This window comes from Astyanax mexicanus, chromosome 24, assembly GCF_023375975.1.
Source record: "Astyanax mexicanus isolate ESR-SI-001 chromosome 24, AstMex3_surface, whole genome shotgun sequence".
In the NCBI taxonomy this organism is placed as follows: Eukaryota; Metazoa; Chordata; class Actinopteri; order Characiformes; family Acestrorhamphidae; genus Astyanax; species Astyanax mexicanus.
Genome location: NC_064431.1, coordinates 13,702,563 through 13,722,001, shown reverse-complemented (window position 1 = coordinate 13,722,001; position 19,439 = coordinate 13,702,563). Strand labels below are relative to the sequence as shown.

The window sequence follows — 19,439 nt, the reverse complement described above, 5'->3', positions numbered from 1 at the left end:
CTTCAGGACAAGGTCGCGGAGGTCGAGCCGAGTGTGTGGTGGGTGCAGGAGATAAGGAGGTTTATAACGGTGCCAATACTTACATTCGCTGCCCTCTCCGGGGGGCTGATAAAACGAGAGTCCCAGGGAGATAATGGCTGCGATTTCGAGGATGATAAGGGTCACATCTTGTAACGCTTCCCACACTAACTGTAAGAAAGTTTTTGGCTTCTTTGGAGGTATAAGGTTTTGCCCGTAGACCGTTCTTCTCTCTTCTAGGTCGGTCACATTTCCCGTCAGACCTGTTGTAAAAAAAAAAAGAAAATATATTTTTATTAGAACTTTCAATAATAAAATCAGTTACTTTGGTAAATGCTGCATAACGTGTGTTATTATGTTATCTTGTCATAGTTGAATAATGAGAGTTCAGACAAACTGTGAACCTCAAACGCGGCTGTTCCTCTTTTAAAAGAACATAAAGCAGAATTTTAGAAAAGAATCACCAAAAGTGTCTTATCACAGTCATGACTCTACATACAACCCCCAAAATTTACTGTATATAAAAACTGGCTAGAAGGGGAAGATCCAGGCAAAGCTGGAGAAAATGTAAATTTGTAGTTGTTGATCTGTGCTAGCCTATGAGCTAAAGCTGTGATATGCCTATCTATAGTCTGCTCCCATAAAAAAGCTAACTGAACAACCCAAAAAAAAAACTCACCGCCATATATTTTAAAATCTGCCTCTTTGACTTTTTATTACCCTTAGAGGATCATTCAAGATTACATTTTTAGTAGTAAATGATAAGATGATCAGGGGCATCAGATATTAAGGAAACATGCAAAGTTTAAGCACTCTCAGCTCTGGTCAGCAGAGCTAAAGGTAGTATTTTATTACTATAACTGCACAGTTCCTCACAGAAATCTGTGTGGTGTTGCATCTAACTCTGTGTGTTGCTGACTCCCAAACACACATTTCCCACCCTTGATTTCCCACCCAGATTTAATAATATAACAGTGGTGCTACAGTTCTTGAAGCTAGCAAGCAAACCTCAGCTGCTACACAGCCTAAAAAGACTCGACATTCATACAAAAAGCTCAACGATCAAAGATGGAATAAAATAGGAATAAATATTGGCAGTGTGTTGGACAGACGGAGAAAAGTAAGAGCTCAGAAAGACTACATAACAGACACCAAGCTACTACTTCCTCCTGAACAGGTTAGCTTTAGCCAGGTCATTTATCACAACCACTGGGTTTAGCTTATTGGAAATGGGCGTTTTAATGAATGTATATATTTGAGTGTTCACGTTCATATCAGTGGTCTGTGTACAGCTGGGATAACAAGGAAGAGGGAAAAGATAATGTTAGCTAGGTCAGCTAAAGTGATTTGAACTATGCTGGCTAGTGTAGTCATGCTACACCATAGACTGTATATAGCTGGACAGAGCATCGTCTCTCAAAAGTGAAGCCACCACAGGTCGGACGCCCCCTGCTGTTCGGTTTTAGAAAGCTGTGTAACCACACCCATCCCCATAGGTTTCAATGGCAAAACAGACAACATTCAATCACATTTTTTTTCCAATATACTGTCATTCTACCTCCATTATTTAAATGCAACAGCTAGTGTAACCTCTGCTTATATTGTCAAATTTTTATATCCCCACAGAACTTGTTTTTAAAAACGTTATTCAGCTCTATTCAAAAAAAGGTGTGGTTATTGTAAAAGGGCTGGTTATGGGCGGGACCAATAACAGACCGTCAGCTCCGCAGCCTGTGACCGTGAGGCAGCCTTTAGGGGCGGGTTATGTAAATGAGTAGGCGGTCTCTCCACAGTCTTTCTCCCTCCTCTGGTCTCTACTGCGCAGACTCGGGTTTCAGGATCACCAACATGGCGGAAGATTTTGGCTTCATTTTCATTGAATGAATGGGAACGGCGACACGCATATATCTTTTTTTACAGTCTCTGTGCTACACACGCTAGCGTGTTCTGCAGTCAGTCACTACAGAGGAGCAGAAGTGTGGTATCTGATTACTACATCGGCAGTGGCGAGTATACCAAAAACATTTGCCAGAAACTGAAAGTTAGACTCAATATTGACTTAATTTATCTAGAAATGTTATTATACATTATGCGACTTCAAAAATCCAAAACACTTAACAGTAAACGTTACCTATGGCCATTTGTAGCAAATAGTTAGCGCTAACTATGTAGATGTTTATTTTAAGTCTTTATTGGCTTGACACCAGTGATGGCTGGTCATAATATCTGCAAAACTAAGCAGTAAATACAGCTCTGGAAAAAAATAAGAGACCACTTAAAAATAATGAGGTTCTTTGATTTTACCCAATTGAAAACCTCTATAATTAAGAGGAAGATGGATGATGACAAGCCATTAAACCAAACTGAACTGCTTGAATTTTTGCACCAGGTGTATATACCAGGCATAAAGGTATCCAAAAGCAGAGGAGAACATGCTAAAAAAGATGCATGGAAACTGTGATTAAAAACAGGGTTATTCAACCAAATATTGATTTGTGAACTCTTCTCAAACTTTATGAATATGAACTTGTTTTCTTTTGGTCTGACAGCTCTGCATCTTTTTTTTTGTTATTTCAGCCATTTTTCATTTTCTGCAAATACATGCTCTAAATGACAATATTTTATTTGAAATTTGGGAGAAATATTGTCTGTAGTTTTATAGAATAAAACAACAATGTCCATTTTACTCAATATCTTTATACCTTTAAATAGCAACATCAGATATACTGATTCTGAAACTGAAGTGGTCTCTTAATTTTTTTCCAGAGCTGTATATTACTGGGATCTGTAAAGTAGTAACTGTAACTCTAGGATGTGTATTTTGGGAGCAGTGGGCTTTATTTTCCCATATAACAGTCTTGGCTTAGGCTAACGCAGCTAGTGGTGCATAAAGCTAGCTAGCTAACTGCAGATAGAGTTATATAAAATCCACATGAGCTGGTTTATAACATTGCTTGCCATGGCAAAAAGATACTGAACTTGTCTTGCTTAGCAACCCGAGTGAGCTTGGCATTTGTAGAGGGGTGGATAGTGTAGATAACTCTCTCTGATGTTGATAAATTGGGCTGCTGTAGCCATTTCACACAAACACATTCTAACTTCCTACTGATTTCCTACTTATGCTTTAATTTTAGACAAAAGCAGTGAAAACAGTAAATAAGCAATTGTTCCCATATTTTTTGGACATACAGTGTATGTGGGTTCTGTGGGTTATTGTCAGTGCAGTAAACCAGCCATTTATAGCTGAATATATTAGGGGTTTCTTTCTTTTCACAGGCTTTAAATCCATGGGTTCTGAAGCGAAATAACAGGGTGGTAAATATGCTTTTATACTGTATATAAATTTAAAATTGCCTAATATTGTAAGCAGTAGCTTCTTACAGATGGCATACTGTGAGATTTGCCTCTGCAGTGGAATCACCAGTATTTCTTCTACTGTTCCAAAAGCAGAACTTATTCTGTAGCTCAGTATATTCTACACACAGTGGTGTTACTACTGCTAGTCTTTCGTCAGGTCAGCTGGCTCGGAAGTTAACTTTTCCTTTGTCATGACTCAAAAAACGTCAGCCATCAATTCAGAGCAATCTGCCACACTCTCTGCATCTCTACAGCGTCTTTTCTAGTCTTTTATAACAATGCCCAAACCCAGAGCGGCATGCTGTGAGATTTGCCCCCAAGCGTCTGCTGCGGAATCGCTAACGTTCCTTTTAGCTGCTCCAAAAACAGTAGCAGCATCCTGTGCCCACGTACGAAAAATGAGCAATCCAGCGCTCTGCCTGGGTAAGATTGGGCCCTTGTGTCACCCACGGTCTCCAATTACCCTGCTGACTCACGGCACAGCTTGTGCTCCACACTTACATAAAGCCCTCGGTGCGAGTCGGGCCTGACCCGCCGCCCTTCCCTCCTCTGTAGCTGCCGAGCACCATGCAAATGATCCGAACGCCGCAGCAGCTAAAGTAAGCAGCCCTTCAGAAGCACACGCTACCACGATTAGCACTGCGCTGCTGCTGCTGCTGCTGCAGAAACACTGTTCTGAGCTCATATGTAGCATTGAGATGCGCCATATCAACGAAATTATTGAGACACCTGCTGATTTATTGTGTGCATTTACATGCACATTGTAATACGATTAGAAAAGTGCAGAACATTGGAGTTTATCAATAAGAGCTATAAGATAAATCATATTTTTATCATTAATGCACTATGAGAAATACCTATAGTGCAGCAAGGTCGAATGAGGTGGAGCAAAGTAGAGTGAGGTGGAGTGAGGTAGAGTGAGAAAGAGTGTACTTAATCTGTATATAACTAGGATTTTAGGGTACTCGTGTCTATGTTACCTTCTAGTTCTCTCTTTTCAGTCAGGCTATTATAGTCAGATTTACCTTAGTCATTAGCCATAATCTGATAATCTGATATTAACATTCTCTGCAATAACTGTGCTCCATGACACAAGGAGGTTGGAGGCAGAGCGAGGCAGTGAGAGGTACAGTGAGGTAGAGCAAGGTAGAGTGAGGTAGAGGGTGGAGGAGTGAAGTACAGCAATGTAGAGCGAGATGGAGGGTGGTAAAGTGGGTAGAGCAATGTAGAGTGAGGTGGAGTGACGTAGGGTGAGGTAAAGTGAGGTACAGTGTGGTGGAGTGAGGTAGTGTGAGGTAGAGCAATGCAGAGTGAGGTAGGGTGAGGTAAAGTGTGATAGAGGGGTACAGTCTGATAGAGTAAGGTGGAGTGTGGTAGAGTAAGACAGAATGAAGTTGAGTGAGGTAGAGTGAGATGGATTGGGGTAGAGCAAGGTAGAATGAGGTAGAGCAAGGCAGAGTAAGGAAGGGTGAGGTAAAGTGGGGTACTGTAAGGTAAAGAGTGATAGAGTGAGGTACAGTGTGGTGGAGTGAGGTAGCATGAGGTAGAATGAGGTAGAGTGTGGTAGAGTAGGCTATAGAGTGAGGTGGAGTGGGGTAGAGTCAAGTAGAGTGAGGTAGAGTGTGGTAGAGTTAAACATCAAACTACATCTTTTTATGAGAAAAGTGCAGTAAAGTCAGGGTTGTGCGTCCGTGCAAAAAAAGGCTACTGACATTTAGCGGCAACCCCCCGTACCTGCCCCTCCTGCCATAAATAGGTTTATCAATATTATAACACCAGAGTCTAAAGGTTACATTAGACTGAAAATGCTCGCCTGTAATCCCCCTGGCTCTGGGGGATAAGCTATGGGAACACATAACAAGGAAAACTGTGATGTTAATTTATGGGTTCAGCCAACTTTTTGTTCTTCGGCTGACCCTAACTGGTGTTAACTTGCTCCACATATTATGAAAATATGGTATTTTTTGAGTGCTGGTCATAGAAGAAGTAAAGGTTGGTAAATGTACTGGAAATGTACATTAGTTGATTCTGGATCCATTAAAACCTGTGATATTAGAGTGTTTGTGTCTATGTTACCTTCTGGCTCTATCCTTTTAATCAGGCTGTTACAGTCACATTCATCTTAGTCGTTATCTGTTATAATCTGAGGTAGCACTTTAAAATAAGACTACCTTTATAAAGGATTTATAAATGGTTTACAATTAGTTTATTAATGGTTACTTATTAGGTTGTAAATGCCTTAAAAATCATTAATAATCAGTTATAACACATACGTAGAAAGGGCAACAACAACCAAATACTGAACCTACAGCCATCTATACTGTTGCCCTTTCTACGTATGTGTTATAACTGATTATTAATGATTTTAAGGCATTTACAACCTAATAAGTAACCATTAATAAACTAATTGTAAACCATTTATAAATCCTTTATAAAGGTAGTCTTATTTTAAAGTAGTACCTAATCGGATAATCTGGTAATCACATTCTCTGTACTCCAGAAATCCAATCAGAACTAATTTGAGCTCTTTATATTTCTTTTAATAATTTATAAGTAGTTTTGTCCAGAGGAGGATGAAGAAAAGCTGAATTGCAAGAATCTCATCTGTAAAAAGCACTTTCCATCAAATTGCTGTACAAAAATAAATCTGATTTAATCTGATTTGGTTTACATAGCTGTAATTAACTGGGATTTAAAATCTACAGATAAAACACAAAGCACAGCAAAATGCACTAGCAACTGTGGCTGGAATGTAAATAAACCGCAGACTGCAGTGATACAGAACAAGAAACACAACCATCCAACACAACCACCGATCTGCAGCAATTTCCCTAACGAACACTCAGTCCTGCATTTAAATAAGATACAGTATATTTTCAGCCTTGTGGTTTCGTTCGTGTCACTTTACGCTCAGGAGGACACTTCAGGCTGGTTTTCCTAACTGGCTTCATCCAGGCCTAGCTTTTCTAACATTAGCAAGCTGCAATTAGCCACATGCTTGAAGTTACGCTAGCCTGGTGTCACCGGGCCTGAAGTTCTACCTGAAAGGGCCTCATTAAGTTGATTCCAACACCAAGTGGCCGTGTTCCAGCTCGGACAGCAACAGAACACATGCTGAACTACAAAACAGGTATTTTAAGTGACAATGGCCAATTACAGATCGCTTTCCTCCCCACTGAATAAGCGAAGAAATCCTGAGGCGGGAGAAGCAGCTTGTTTCAAACAGACGTTCAAAAGTATTATTATACTGATTTAATGATCAGAAAATTACAGGGAGATCCCAACGGGATGGATTCTAAGAACATGTTGGGAAGATAAGCTTCAGATGCATGTTTGAGACCAGTTGTGCTGCATGCTGTTAGCATGACAGAATTGCCAATTGCTATTTAGAGAAGAGAAAAGACAGAAAGAAAGAGTCTGCCTGCTTTTATATTGACTTTTTAAACGTGCTGCTGGGTTTAGTAATAACTAGTTTTCAGTTATTGTGCATTAAGAGGGCACTTGTGTATTTGTAGTGTTATGTTGGAGATTTTGCCCATCTTTTGCAGATATTTGCGCAAGATTGCACAATGAATTGTTTTAGTATTGTCATTGCATTGTGCAGGACGTGTCAAGGATACACAGCAAAACATCTATGGATGTGCCCTCCTGGTGGAGTCTGACAAATGTATGCAACCTGAAAGAGCTGACAGGACCATGCCCTGCTACCAGTAGTGATAAGGACATTAGAAATATGCAAAACTAGAGTCAATAAGAGAGAAAATCCGTTTTCAAATTGGATTTTTTCATTGGATTCAATTGGGTCACCAGTGGCAAAGAATTTGGAGCTGCCACAGAGCAGTGCAGAAAGTGGTGCATTTTTTTACGCCCATAACCATGGTCAAAGTTCAACGTGATTCAAATTTGAGCTCGTGGCAAACGGTACAGTGGCAAAAAAATGTAAAAAAGTTGACGCTCAGTATCAGCAGCAGCACAACACAACCACAGCTGGCCAGCTTCCAGTAGAGCCACTGAAGATTGAATTGCATTCTGACAAGAGCTGAGGTAAGTGAGGTTAAGATGTTGGATGATGATCACCACCCCACCTCACCTTATACTAACTTCTCAACTCATCCCATCCACCTACAAGTGCACAGAATACAGTTTCAATGATCCCCAGCTCAATGCTCTGTGGACGGTTTATATACTTCTAAGCTAGCTCACAGCTAGCATTAGTCGTAGTGCCAGCATGTTTATCTGCTCCATTACTTACACTCTTGAGGTGTTTAGTTGGGTTGTGCCTGGTATACAGCTGCCCCAATTCATTAATTCAATTATTACATGTAGTTGTAACTATTTCAACTTCACCAACTGGTGTAAGTGTGGTTCTGATATGACCCTGGACAGATGATTGTTTGATTGACAGGTTGGCCATTTTTCAGACGGTGTAAGTATTGATTCTCACAAACCATATAGCAGAATGTCTTAAGAGACCACTTCAGTTTCTGAATCAGTTTATCTGATTTTGCTTTTTATAGGTATATGTTTAAGCAAAACATTTCTCTCAAATTCAAAAAAAATACTTCAAATAATGCAAAGAAACCAAGTTCATGTTCATAAAGATTTAACAGGTCAGAAATCAATATTTGAGTGGAATAACCCTTTTTAAAGCCTTTTTAAATCAGAGTTTTAATGCATCTTGGCATGTTTTCCTTCACCAGTCTTACACACTGCTTTTATATAACTGTATGCCACTCCTGGTGCAAAAAAAATCAAGCAGTTCAGCTTAGTTAGATGGCTTGTGATCTTCCATCTTTCTCTAAATTATTTTCCAGAGGTTTTCAATTTTGTAAAATCAAGAAAAAACATCATCATTAAGTGGTCTCTTATTTTTTCCAGAGCTGTATATGTTCATATATACTGTTGTTGGCATTTATCCTAAAAATACATTTCCCTAAAAATTAAACAAAGCAAGCCCCTCCTCATGCCTGAGCTAGCCAAAGATAGCAGATTAAGATCACCAGAACATGTGCCATTAAACCTGGACTGAAGATAAGCTGACTACTAACTACTCAATGTGCCAAATCAGTTACATATTATACACTCATACGCATATGAATGTTTCAGGAGGCTCAGCACATTATCATGACAGGGATAGGTTACGGATATCGGGTTAGGGGCAGAACTTTGGGTCCAGTCATTCTACCCCAGAGTATCCTTACACAGATCTCAGCAGTAATGTGATTATGGGATATTAATACAGCAAGACTGGCAGCAAACACTCAGCCTTACTGCGAAGAATGGAATTTTTCTTAAACTGATCTGTAACTATTGGAAGACTACTCTATAAAGTTTAATTTATTGAAAACTGGGAAATTGTTGATATTGACATGTAAAGCTCTTGAAAAAATTAAGAGACCACTTCAGTTTCTGAATCAGTTTCTCTGATTTTGCTATTTATAGGTATGTGTTTGAGTAAAATTAACATTGGTGTTTTATTCTATAAACTACGGACAACATTTCCCTCAAATTCCAAATAAAAATATATTCATTTAAAGCATTTATTTGCAGAAAACGAGAAATGTCTGAATTAAAAAAAGATTCAGAGCTTTCAGACCTCAAATAATGCAAAGAAAACAAATTCATATTCATAAAGTTTTAAGAGTTCAGAAATCAGTATTTGGTGGAATAACCCTGGGTTTTAATCACAGTTTCATGCATCTTGGCATGTTCTCCTCCACCAGTCTTACACACTGCTTTTTCATGCCACTCCTGGTGTAAAGATTCAAGCAGTTCAGTTTGGTTTGATGGCTTGTGATCATCCATCTTCCTCTTGATTATATTCCAGAGATTTTCAATTTGGTAAAATCAAAGAAACTCATTATTTTTAAGTGGTATCCTATTTTTTTCCTGAGCTGTATATTCCATAGGACTCTATGTAGCAGAAAATGCAACATTAACGCTATGTGTGGGCTAAACTAGAGGGCTAAACTACACAGTACTAACCCATAATTGGACTGTGAAGCAATCAAATTCTTTTGATATATTGCTAAATGTAAAGGCTAGTCGAAGGTTATCCCTGGACAGTAGAGACAGTTACTCCTACAAAAGTAGCTTAATAAGGTTTTAATACCATTGATTTAGAAGAAACAGCGAATGAGAAGTTATTCCAATACGTTTATCCATATAGTGTGCTTTGGATCTCTGAACCACAGCTAGAGTGTCTTTTACAGATAGAGCACTAAATGGGATGGATGGTAGGATGCAACTGATCAGTCATCTGGGAGATTGGAGATCAACATCAGACTAATCCTGAGCTACTAGAAGTCTGGTGGATGGTTGTAAGTCATTGGAAATGCCTTTACTTTTAGTCAGGGTTGTGTACTAGATAGAACTTCGCAATATGATACATATCAGGATACAGGAACAATGTTTCAATACATCACAATATACTGCGAAACGGTAAGCAAGGTGAAAATCAGAACAGTGCGATTTAACTATTGGGCGGGTTTAAACACAACACTAAAGGAACCACTTCTGACACCAAATTTTACATCTAAATGAATAATTATATATCGATGCTGTGTTTTGAAAATTTATACAGTATTGCAAAACTAAATATCGCATACAAATATGATACAATATCAATATTTTGCATTATGCACAGTTCTCATGGTAAAGCAGTCAGGTCCACACAGGCAGCACTGGCACTGACAGCAGCAGCAGATCTTGAGCAGCAGCTGGGTAAATGTGACTGGGCAGCGCTGTTGTTTCGCAGGGGCTTGAGTAAACAGGATTTGTAGAGTGTGCTAGTTCAGCTGGTCCTACATCCAGCTGTACAGCACTGATCCACAGTCCCCCCGGGCCTGAACCCTGGCCTGGGTCCACAGGCAGCACACCTCACTTCTACACAGCTACTTGCACTATCGCCAAGACAGGTTTTTAGAGTTTTTGAAGATTTTAAGGATAGAGAAGGTGTAGTGTTTGACAAAGAACGGTGTCTTACAGGAATTCAATTGTATTTCAAAAGCGTATATATATATATTGAAACTCATAATAACTCATAATAAAATAACATCTAAATATTAATATTTTGTAAAGTTAAAAGTTAAGGTTACAACAATTATCAAATCAAATCAAATCAAATTTATTTGTATAGCGCTTTTTACAACTGGTGTTGGCACAAAGCAGCTTTACAGAAACATGTTTACAGGACAAAGAATCAGGCAAAACATTAAACATAGAATATACATAATACAGAACCCCCAGTGAGCGCGGAGGCAAGGAAAAACTCCCTCAGAGCTGCAGGAGGAGGAAGAAAATTACAATTTTGATAATACACTTAACAAATGTTGCATGTTGCAGCAAAGATGGCTGTGTCCCAAAAAAATCTGCCTGTTTAAAACCACACTCCCTCTACGTTTCTCACCTCTATAGCACTGCAGGTTGTTGACGGCACCAGAGAGTATGCAGGGGGTAAGGAGTGATTTGGGTCGGGTCTGTAAACACTAATATGTGAAGTTCACTGAGTGAGAAGCAGATGAACTAAACGTAACAGAAATTTGATGACTTTGATAGAAACATTACATTCGGAACTCATATTATTTCGGGCCAGGTGATGCCACTGATTATGAATACTATTTTTATGATGATTTTTCACGAGCCTGATTTTTTGGTGCCCATGGCAATTTTGAACGTGTAGCAGGGCTGAAATGCTGGCATGGATGTATTATGTTAACAAATGAAATGAAATTGAACAGATAAAACCTATAATATCTTGTGTTTATACTGTCTACAATCAGATAATACATCTGTTGTTAACAAACACCTTTTGATAACACTGTCATTAAATTTCATACATCTTTATAAAGTAATTTTTCACCCAACACAGATGGTAACACTGAAGCTAAGACGAGCAAACAACAGTTATTACAAGAATAAATGGAATTGCACTTCCATTCGCCTTTAGAATGCCATGTGAACTTTATAGATACAAAGAAATATTTCCTTTAAGGCACAGACAGAAAGAAAAAGAGCTAGCAAAGTAAGGAATGAGAGAGAGTGCAAGAATGTACTGTGTGTGAAGTGGGAAGGCATCAAACGATTCCAACACCAAGGAAAGAATGCCCAGGTTGCAAATAGCACAGACGGCTAAAAATAGCCTCATTAAGCATTCCATTTAATTGTGCCTCTGTGTGGAAGGCTCATTCTCCTCTACCAGCTTCTGTCTCTCATTCCTCATCGATCCCACAACCAACCCACCAGCCCACCAGCTCAAAGACCCACCAACATACCAGCCCACTAACATACCAGCCCCCCATGATGCAACACCACCTCCCACGCCTGTGGCTCCATCGCCCGTATCCTCAGGAAACCATCTTGGTCATCATTGGTGCAGTCGTATTTTATAATATTAAACCAGCTTGTCTTCATTGATGGAACAATCAATAATGAATTCTGAATGATATCAGGGGATTCTAAAGAAAAATACTTGGACATCTGTCCATGAACTGAATCTCAAGAGAAGGTGGGTCTTGCAGCAAGACAATGACGAGATAAAAGTCGTAATATTACGAGAATAAAGTTATAGTATTTTGAGGGAAATGTAGTATTAACTACTTGGGCTGTAGTGTAAGAAACTCGGGAGGAGGGGGGGAGGAATGAGCATTTTCCACTTATAATTTGGATTATTATTATTATTAATCAGGATGCTCAGGATTTGTCACTCTCACACTATGTGTGTGTCTTCCTCTCTCACCCTTTTTTTCTGTCGCATGCACTCTGTCTCCTATACTTGCTCAACCACACATTAACGACCCACCAACAATAAAATTCTACGCCAACAATAATTTATAGGCGACGTTGTCGATTACGCCGTTTATTCCTTGCAGCTATAGTACAAACTAGTTAACATTAGGGCATCGTATGTCTTCAGAAAGGTGGCAGGTGGTGCACCAATTAGTTATTATTGTCCATACCTTAATTCCTGTCTAATGAGCTGCTAAAATTAGATTTAATTATTTAGCTTTTATTCGATTTTATTTTTCTGTTTTCCTTATTTTATTATTATTATTATTTATTATTGCTTTAATTTTTTTAGTTCATTTATTTATTTATTTATTTGATTTTTTTATTGTATTATGTAAAAGTTAGTTTTAGCTTAATTTTAACTAATTTTTGTCTTATCTTCTTTTGATCTTAATTTATTTTATTATAATTTTTATTTTTTGTTATTATTCTAATTCTATTTTTATTTTTTTATCTATTTTTTATCTATGTATTTACTTACTGTTATTTTTAAATAATTAATTTTAGCTATTATTTTCTTTGTCATGTCAGTCCCTGCTTTTTTAAATGCTCGGCTACATTGAAAATAAGGGTTGCCCTCAATGTACATCTGAGTCAAAATAAAGATTCATTGATTGATTGTTACACCTTAAGTGCTGGAGCCTCTGCTGTCTGTTGCATTAGTTAAGGTGGAACGGGAAAGTTAGCTAGCTAGCTAACCACTGAGACAAACTACTACCAAATTTGTTAGGCTTGTTATGAAGAATATGGCTATTAACCATTGAAACTACAGACTAAACTATGGTAATATAGTGGATATTGTAATTTTTAAGAAGAAAAATACTCAAATTTGTGGGTTTCTTTGCTTCTTTTGAACGCAGAAAACAGAGGGGCAGAGCTAAATAATAGGGTAAAGGGGTGAAATGTGATTGGACCTAAATGTCCAGATTGTCATAGACACGTCTTCTAATACAGTATGCAAGCAATGTAGATGCAATTGTGATAGAAAGCCCTGCCGCGGGGCTCTAACTGGTTCTCCGGGGTTTGAATCCCGTTCATGTAGCTTGCCATCGGCTGCCGGAGCCCTGAGAGAGCACAACTGGCTTTGCTCTCTCCGAGTGGGTAGATGGCGCTCTCTCCCCACATCATTCCTAATGTCGATCAGCACAAGGCGTCTGTGAGCTGATGTATCGGAACCGAGTCACTGATATTTCCTCTGAGCGTTAGTGCTGTGATGCTACTCGGTAATGCATCAGCGGCAGTTCGAAAAGAAGCGGTGGCTGACTTTACATGTGTCGGAGGAGGCATGTGCTAGTCTTTATTCTCCTGGTGTTGGGGAATTACTAGTGATAGGGTCCTTTATTAGAGTCCTAATGAGTGGGTTGGGTAATTGACCTTGTAAATTGGGGAGGAAATGGGATAAAATTTAAAATAAAGAGATAAAAAGGAAATGCCTGCCAATAGAGTGGCCCATTCTACAGCATTTGCACCCCAAGCTTCATGTGCTGTAGACGGTATGAAGCCCATCAGCACTGAGCCGAAGGGCCAGTGATAACTGAGCTCCATCCAATACTCATGACTCAACATCTAAAACAGTTCTGATTCCCTCACTTTACTCAATAAAGACATTTTACTCAATAAAGACATTTTACTCAATAAAGGCAGTTTAGTAGTTGAGTAAATGAGCTGAAGCACCGCAGCCGTTTCTCTGTATGTTCATAAAGCAGGTGTAGATACAGCAGTAGGTTCCGTCCTATCTTGTTATATACTGTAGACTGAAGTGGGCTGGTACTGGAGCTGTAAAGGTCATCTCAGGTTTATGCTGCTGCAGAGAAAGACTAATATAAAACACGAGAGAGAGAGAAAGAGAAAGAGAGAGAGAGAGAGCAGTTCTGCTGTTCTTCTCTATGGATCAAATGAAGAACATTGTCGAGCCAGGCTTTAACCACTGCTGCTCCTCTCATTAATTTGGGTGTAAAACCAGAGCGCCATACCGGAATGACGAGGCAGCTTTAGCAACATAGTGCAACAAGGAACGAGCAAGAGGATTAAACTGTATATTAATTTGTCAAATAAAAATTTTATAAACACACCAACTGTCAAACTGTTTTTTTACAGTTTTATTTTTATGTACAGTGCCAGTTAAACATTTGGAAACATCTACTCATTCAATGTTTTTTTCTACATTCTAAATGAATATAATCCAGATTATGAAGGAAAACATAAGAAATCATGTAGTGAATTAAAAGTGTTAAAAAAAACAAATCTAGGTGCGGTTTCTAAGGCTGGTAACTCTGATGAACTTATTGTGTTTAACAGAGGTCACTCTTGCTCTTCCTTTCCTGGGGTGGTCCTGATGAGTGCCAGTTTCATCATTATAATGATTTGTATATACTTTGCGACTGCACTCGAAAATACTTTTTTAAAGTTCTTGAAATATTTGACTCATGGATTGACTCATCATTTCCGAAAGTATTTTTCTTTATCTTAGTTTAGTAGAGTAGTTCTTGCCATAATATGGATTAGAACATTACTGAAATAGGGCTATTCACTGTATACCAACTCTACCTCTTCACAACTTTACAACTGATGCTCTCAAACACATTAGGAGAACAAGAAATTCAAGCAGTTCAGTTTGGTTTGATGGCTTGTGATCATCCATCTGCCTCTTGATTATATTCCAGAGGTTTTTAGTTTGGTAAAATCAAAAGAAACTTATATTTTTAAGGGGGTTATTTTTTTCAGAGCTGTATATATAATTTAATTAAGTTTACCTAAACAGGCTAAAGTATAGAGAATGAGAGAGCTTGTATGTACCTTATATTAATTAAAAAAAATAATAAAATGTACCTTAAAATTAATCCTTAAATAGTTATATATATACACATATATACATATACACTTCTGTGTAATCTACATGTTTAATTCCAAAAAATAACTGTTGTAGGTTTACAATCTCATTTTACACAAATTATTGTATGTAATTGGATGCAGAAAAGTTGGGTAGTGTTTCTCTACTACTATATACTATACTATATATAAAATATGTACATATATATATATATACAGTATATATATATATATATATATATATATATATATATATATATATATATATATATATATATAGGGGTTTGACAATGAACTGAAACACCTGGTTTTAGATCACAATAATTTATTGTGGTGACGGACAGTTCTGGTGGAAACAGGAGAGTTGAGATGCACATTGAATTTTGCCGTGATTTGATCAGCCATGGTTTTATGTTTTTTGGATACAATCCGGGTTAGCACCCAAGCATACCTTTCAGACAGCTTCCTCTTGCGTCCACAGTTAATCCTGTTGGATGTGGTTCGTCCTTCTTGGTATGCTGACATTACCCTGGATACCTTGGCTCTTGATACATCACAAAGACTTGCTGTCTTGGTCACAGATGCGCCAGCAAGACGTGCACCAACAATTTGTGCTTTTTTGAACTCTGGTATGTCACTCATAATGTTGTGTGCATTGCAATATTTTGAGCAAAACTGTCCTCATACCCTGCTAATTGAACCTTCACACTCTGCTCTTACTGGTGCAATGTGCAATTAATGAAGATCAGCCACCAGGCTGCTCCAATTTAGCCATGAAACCTCCCACACTAAAATGACAGGTGTTTCAGTTTCATTGTCCAACCCCTGTATATATATATATATATATATATATATATATATATATATATATATATATATATTTAGTGTGTGTTTAGAAAAAATTATAAATATATTAAATATAATCTTCTATTTACCATATTTAATTAATTAAAGTACTTTTAAAATAACAGTGGGTTTGTATGTTATTTTACATTTTTTGCATTGTAAAATAAAATAAAAAAAGTAAATAAAAAAAAAGTATAAAAATGATTAAATGTTTGGTATTAATTTTACAGTGTGGGGATCAGAGAGAGAATGATTGGTGTTATTGGGCTGTTTGGTCCGCAGTAAAAGCTGACCGCATCCTTCCATATTTAAACACCCGTCTCTAACCAGAGCCTCTTCTGATTTACCTGCATCTTTATCCAATTCAAATCTACTGTAATATTAAACACCCCCCCCCCCCCTCCCTCATCTCTCAGGCTGAATATAGATTCTGATGGGGTGTGTGGGGGGTACAGACAGAGACAGCGGTACTGCATATTTTAACACTCGTCTTTTTCCCCTGCTTTCCCTCTCTTTTTTCATCCTTTGCTGGAGCTAAAAATAGATTGCCATGGAAACCCTACACATCATGTGGGCGGCGAGAGTAGGCACTGGGTGAACTCCACCGCGATACTGGTGCACTGGTACTGCGGCTGAAGAGTACTACAGACTCCTGTTTTCCCACAATGCCCCCCCCCCCCAACGTCCCCACCCTCTCCTTATGGTAGCGCGTCGTCGTGGACATATGTCACCCGGATACCACGTCACAGCTACCTTGTTGCTATGGGGTTTTTCAGTCTCAGATTGAGATGGTTTTGCTACGTCTGCAATCTGCAATCCAGAGTATGGGTCTGATTATTCTGAGAAACCCAGCAAAGATTATAAAAAAATAAGGGCTAAAAAATCCTAAATACTGGATATATGGGATATCCAATGATATCAGGACAATTCACTTTGTTTAACACCTAAAAAAATCTGATCTTTTAAACCCAAAACATTATATATCATTTGTAAACCATATCATTTAAGATATACATTTTCTGAGACTTCAGTTTCTGATTCAGTTTCTCAATTTTTTCTATTTATAGGTAAATGTTTGAGTAAAATGAACACTGTTGTTTTATTCTAAAAACTACAGTCAACAGTGTTCCCAAATTTCAAATAAAAATATTGTAATTTAGAGCATTTATTTGCAGAAAATGAGAATTGGCTGAAAAAACAAAAAAGATACAGAGCTTTTAGAACTCAAATAATGCAAAGTTCATATTCATAAAGTTTTAAAAGTTCAGAAATCAATATTTGGTGGAGTAATCCTGGTTTTTAATTACAGTTTTGATGCATCTTGGCATCTCTCCTCCACCAGTCTTATACACTGCTTTTGGATTACTTTATGCCACTACTTTTGCAAAAATGTAAGCAGTTCAGTTTGGTTTGATGGTTTGTGATCATCCATCTTCCTCTTGATTATATTCCAGAGGTACTCAATTTGGTTAAATAAAAAAAAAACTCTCTTTAAGTGGTCTCTTTTTTTCCAGAGCTGTATAATAATATGTCTTAGATAAAGCTTTTACTTTTTAAAATGTTCTAGTAAACACTTGAGGTCCTTCTCAGAATATCTGTCTGTAAGACGGAGACAAAATCTGGACTCCAAAGGCTTAAGACTTCACCCAAACTGGAGCCATATCTTACACTCTGCACGTCATGATGCTCATTGCTATCTTACACCCCACCAATAGTCTATTCTTTCCTCTGGCGTCCTTCAAATTGCAACGATGCATGTGAATTAATCTACACAGATGGACACAGTGGCTTTGAAGTAAGGTGTGTTCAACACAGGTGTGCCACTGCCTAAAAACAAACTACACAGACGTCAACAGTCAGATGTTTATTGCTGTCTTTGTAGTGAATTGTCAACTCAAGTGTGTGCCCAACTTGTAGGCACCAAAGCATGATATGGAAACATTGGAAATGTCCAGGTAGCTGCCCTATTGAAATAGCAATCCACCAGAGTCAGCGCACACCTGGCTCTTAACAGGAATGGGAAGTGACACACTGATTGGTTTATTGTATGTTACGCCCAATACACACCCCTGATTAATTAAGAGAATTAGTGCATGCCTTTAGCACATTTTAAACTGAGCGAGGCAAACATTTTCCCATTGTTCTGATAGCAATAACACACACACAAGCCCTAAATTAAGCTGGGTGATGTTTTATTTTCTGAATATTGGCGAATGGATGAATTAACGAAGTGTTAGATTAGTGCAGTACACTTCTGCGGTACCTGACTGCTTAGTTGTTCCATGCCAAAAATTCATCAGGAGCTTGCATAACTTTGACCACAAGCTTCCTTCTCCTTGGACTTCACTAAAAATGGAATCATTTAAAACCTTCAGACAGTTCTTTGCGAATCCCCCTGCAGCTTCTCATCAGTCTGCAGGTGGGGTTAAAGTTCTACAGCAGAGCCATATGTTACAAAAGCGAAGTAACTGGCATCCTGTTTCTGTTCAGACAAGCTGCTTGGAAGGTCCTCCATCACCAAGAGACCGAGAAGAACCACAGTCGTTCGTCAGGATGCGGCGATATGTCCAAAACTAGTTTCCATGGCAACTTCCTGTGATATGCCATACGCTGTATTGATGTGCTCCTGAATCAATATCCCAGCATGCACTGTGTGTGTACTGTATGTCAGAGCATTTGATATGGGACAGGTCGACGCTGCGGTGGAGCTGCGGCTTTACGGTCAAATCAAGAACCGGCGCCAACAACTACATGAAGGATTGCAGTCATTAGTGTTGAGCTTAGCGACAAGCATTCTAGGTCTGACTAACACTCTGACAACAACGAAAGTGAACCTTGTGCCTCAACCGTGTGCTTCATATTTTGAGCATAACAATCAGCGAACATGTAAGACTAATCATTTACTGTACATTAATAGCATAGACATAAACTATTTTTGTGTGCATCTTGTTAGTCTGTCAATAATACTCTATTTTATTAATACTGTACTCTAAAACTCAGGAAATGTGCTAGTCGAATTTGCACCAAATTTGGTGTGCTTATTGATCTCATTATTCCAGACAACAATGAATTGGCTTTATCTACATGTTGGCTAATGTTGACTTTCAAACACTCATGGTTCCACAGACTTATATAGAGTGAAAAATCATACCTTTTACCCTTAGGAATAAATTACTTAAGAATGCCTCAACACACCAGTACAATCTATGTATAGTTTCTAAAAATGGCAGCTTCATTGTAATCTAATGATCTATTGAAGCTTCTGTGAGAAATTACCCAAGAAATAAGCACTAATGTTCAGGGACTATCCTTTCAAAGTCCAGGGACCTTCCCTTCAAAGTTCAGGGACTATCCCTTCCAAGTTCAGAGACTATCCCATCAAAGTTCAGGGACTATCCTTCAAAGTTCAGGACTATTCCTTCAAAGTTCAGAGACTATCCCATCAAAGTTCAGGGACTATCCTTCAAAGTTCAGGACTATTCCTTCAAAGTTCAGGGACTATCCTTCAAAGTTCAGGACTATTCCTTCAAAGTTCAGGGACTATCCTTCAAAGTTCAGGACTATTCCTTCAAAGTTCAGAGACTATCCCATCAAAGTTCAGG

At 38.3% G+C, this 19,439-nt stretch overlaps 1 protein-coding gene across 13 annotated transcripts in view; it reads right to left on the bottom strand.

The window, feature by feature from the left end:
- Positions 1–19,439, bottom strand: part of atp2b2 (ATPase plasma membrane Ca2+ transporting 2) — a 217,933-nt gene that overhangs the window by 84,988 nt on the left and 113,506 nt on the right. For all 13 annotated transcript variants that reach the window (XM_022682415.2, XM_049471421.1, XM_022682416.2 and 10 more), the window contains exon 3: positions 84–281. In XM_022682415.2, coding sequence (XP_022538136.2) covers positions 84–281 — 198 coding nt within the window. The remainder of the gene's footprint in view (positions 1–83; positions 282–19,439) is intronic.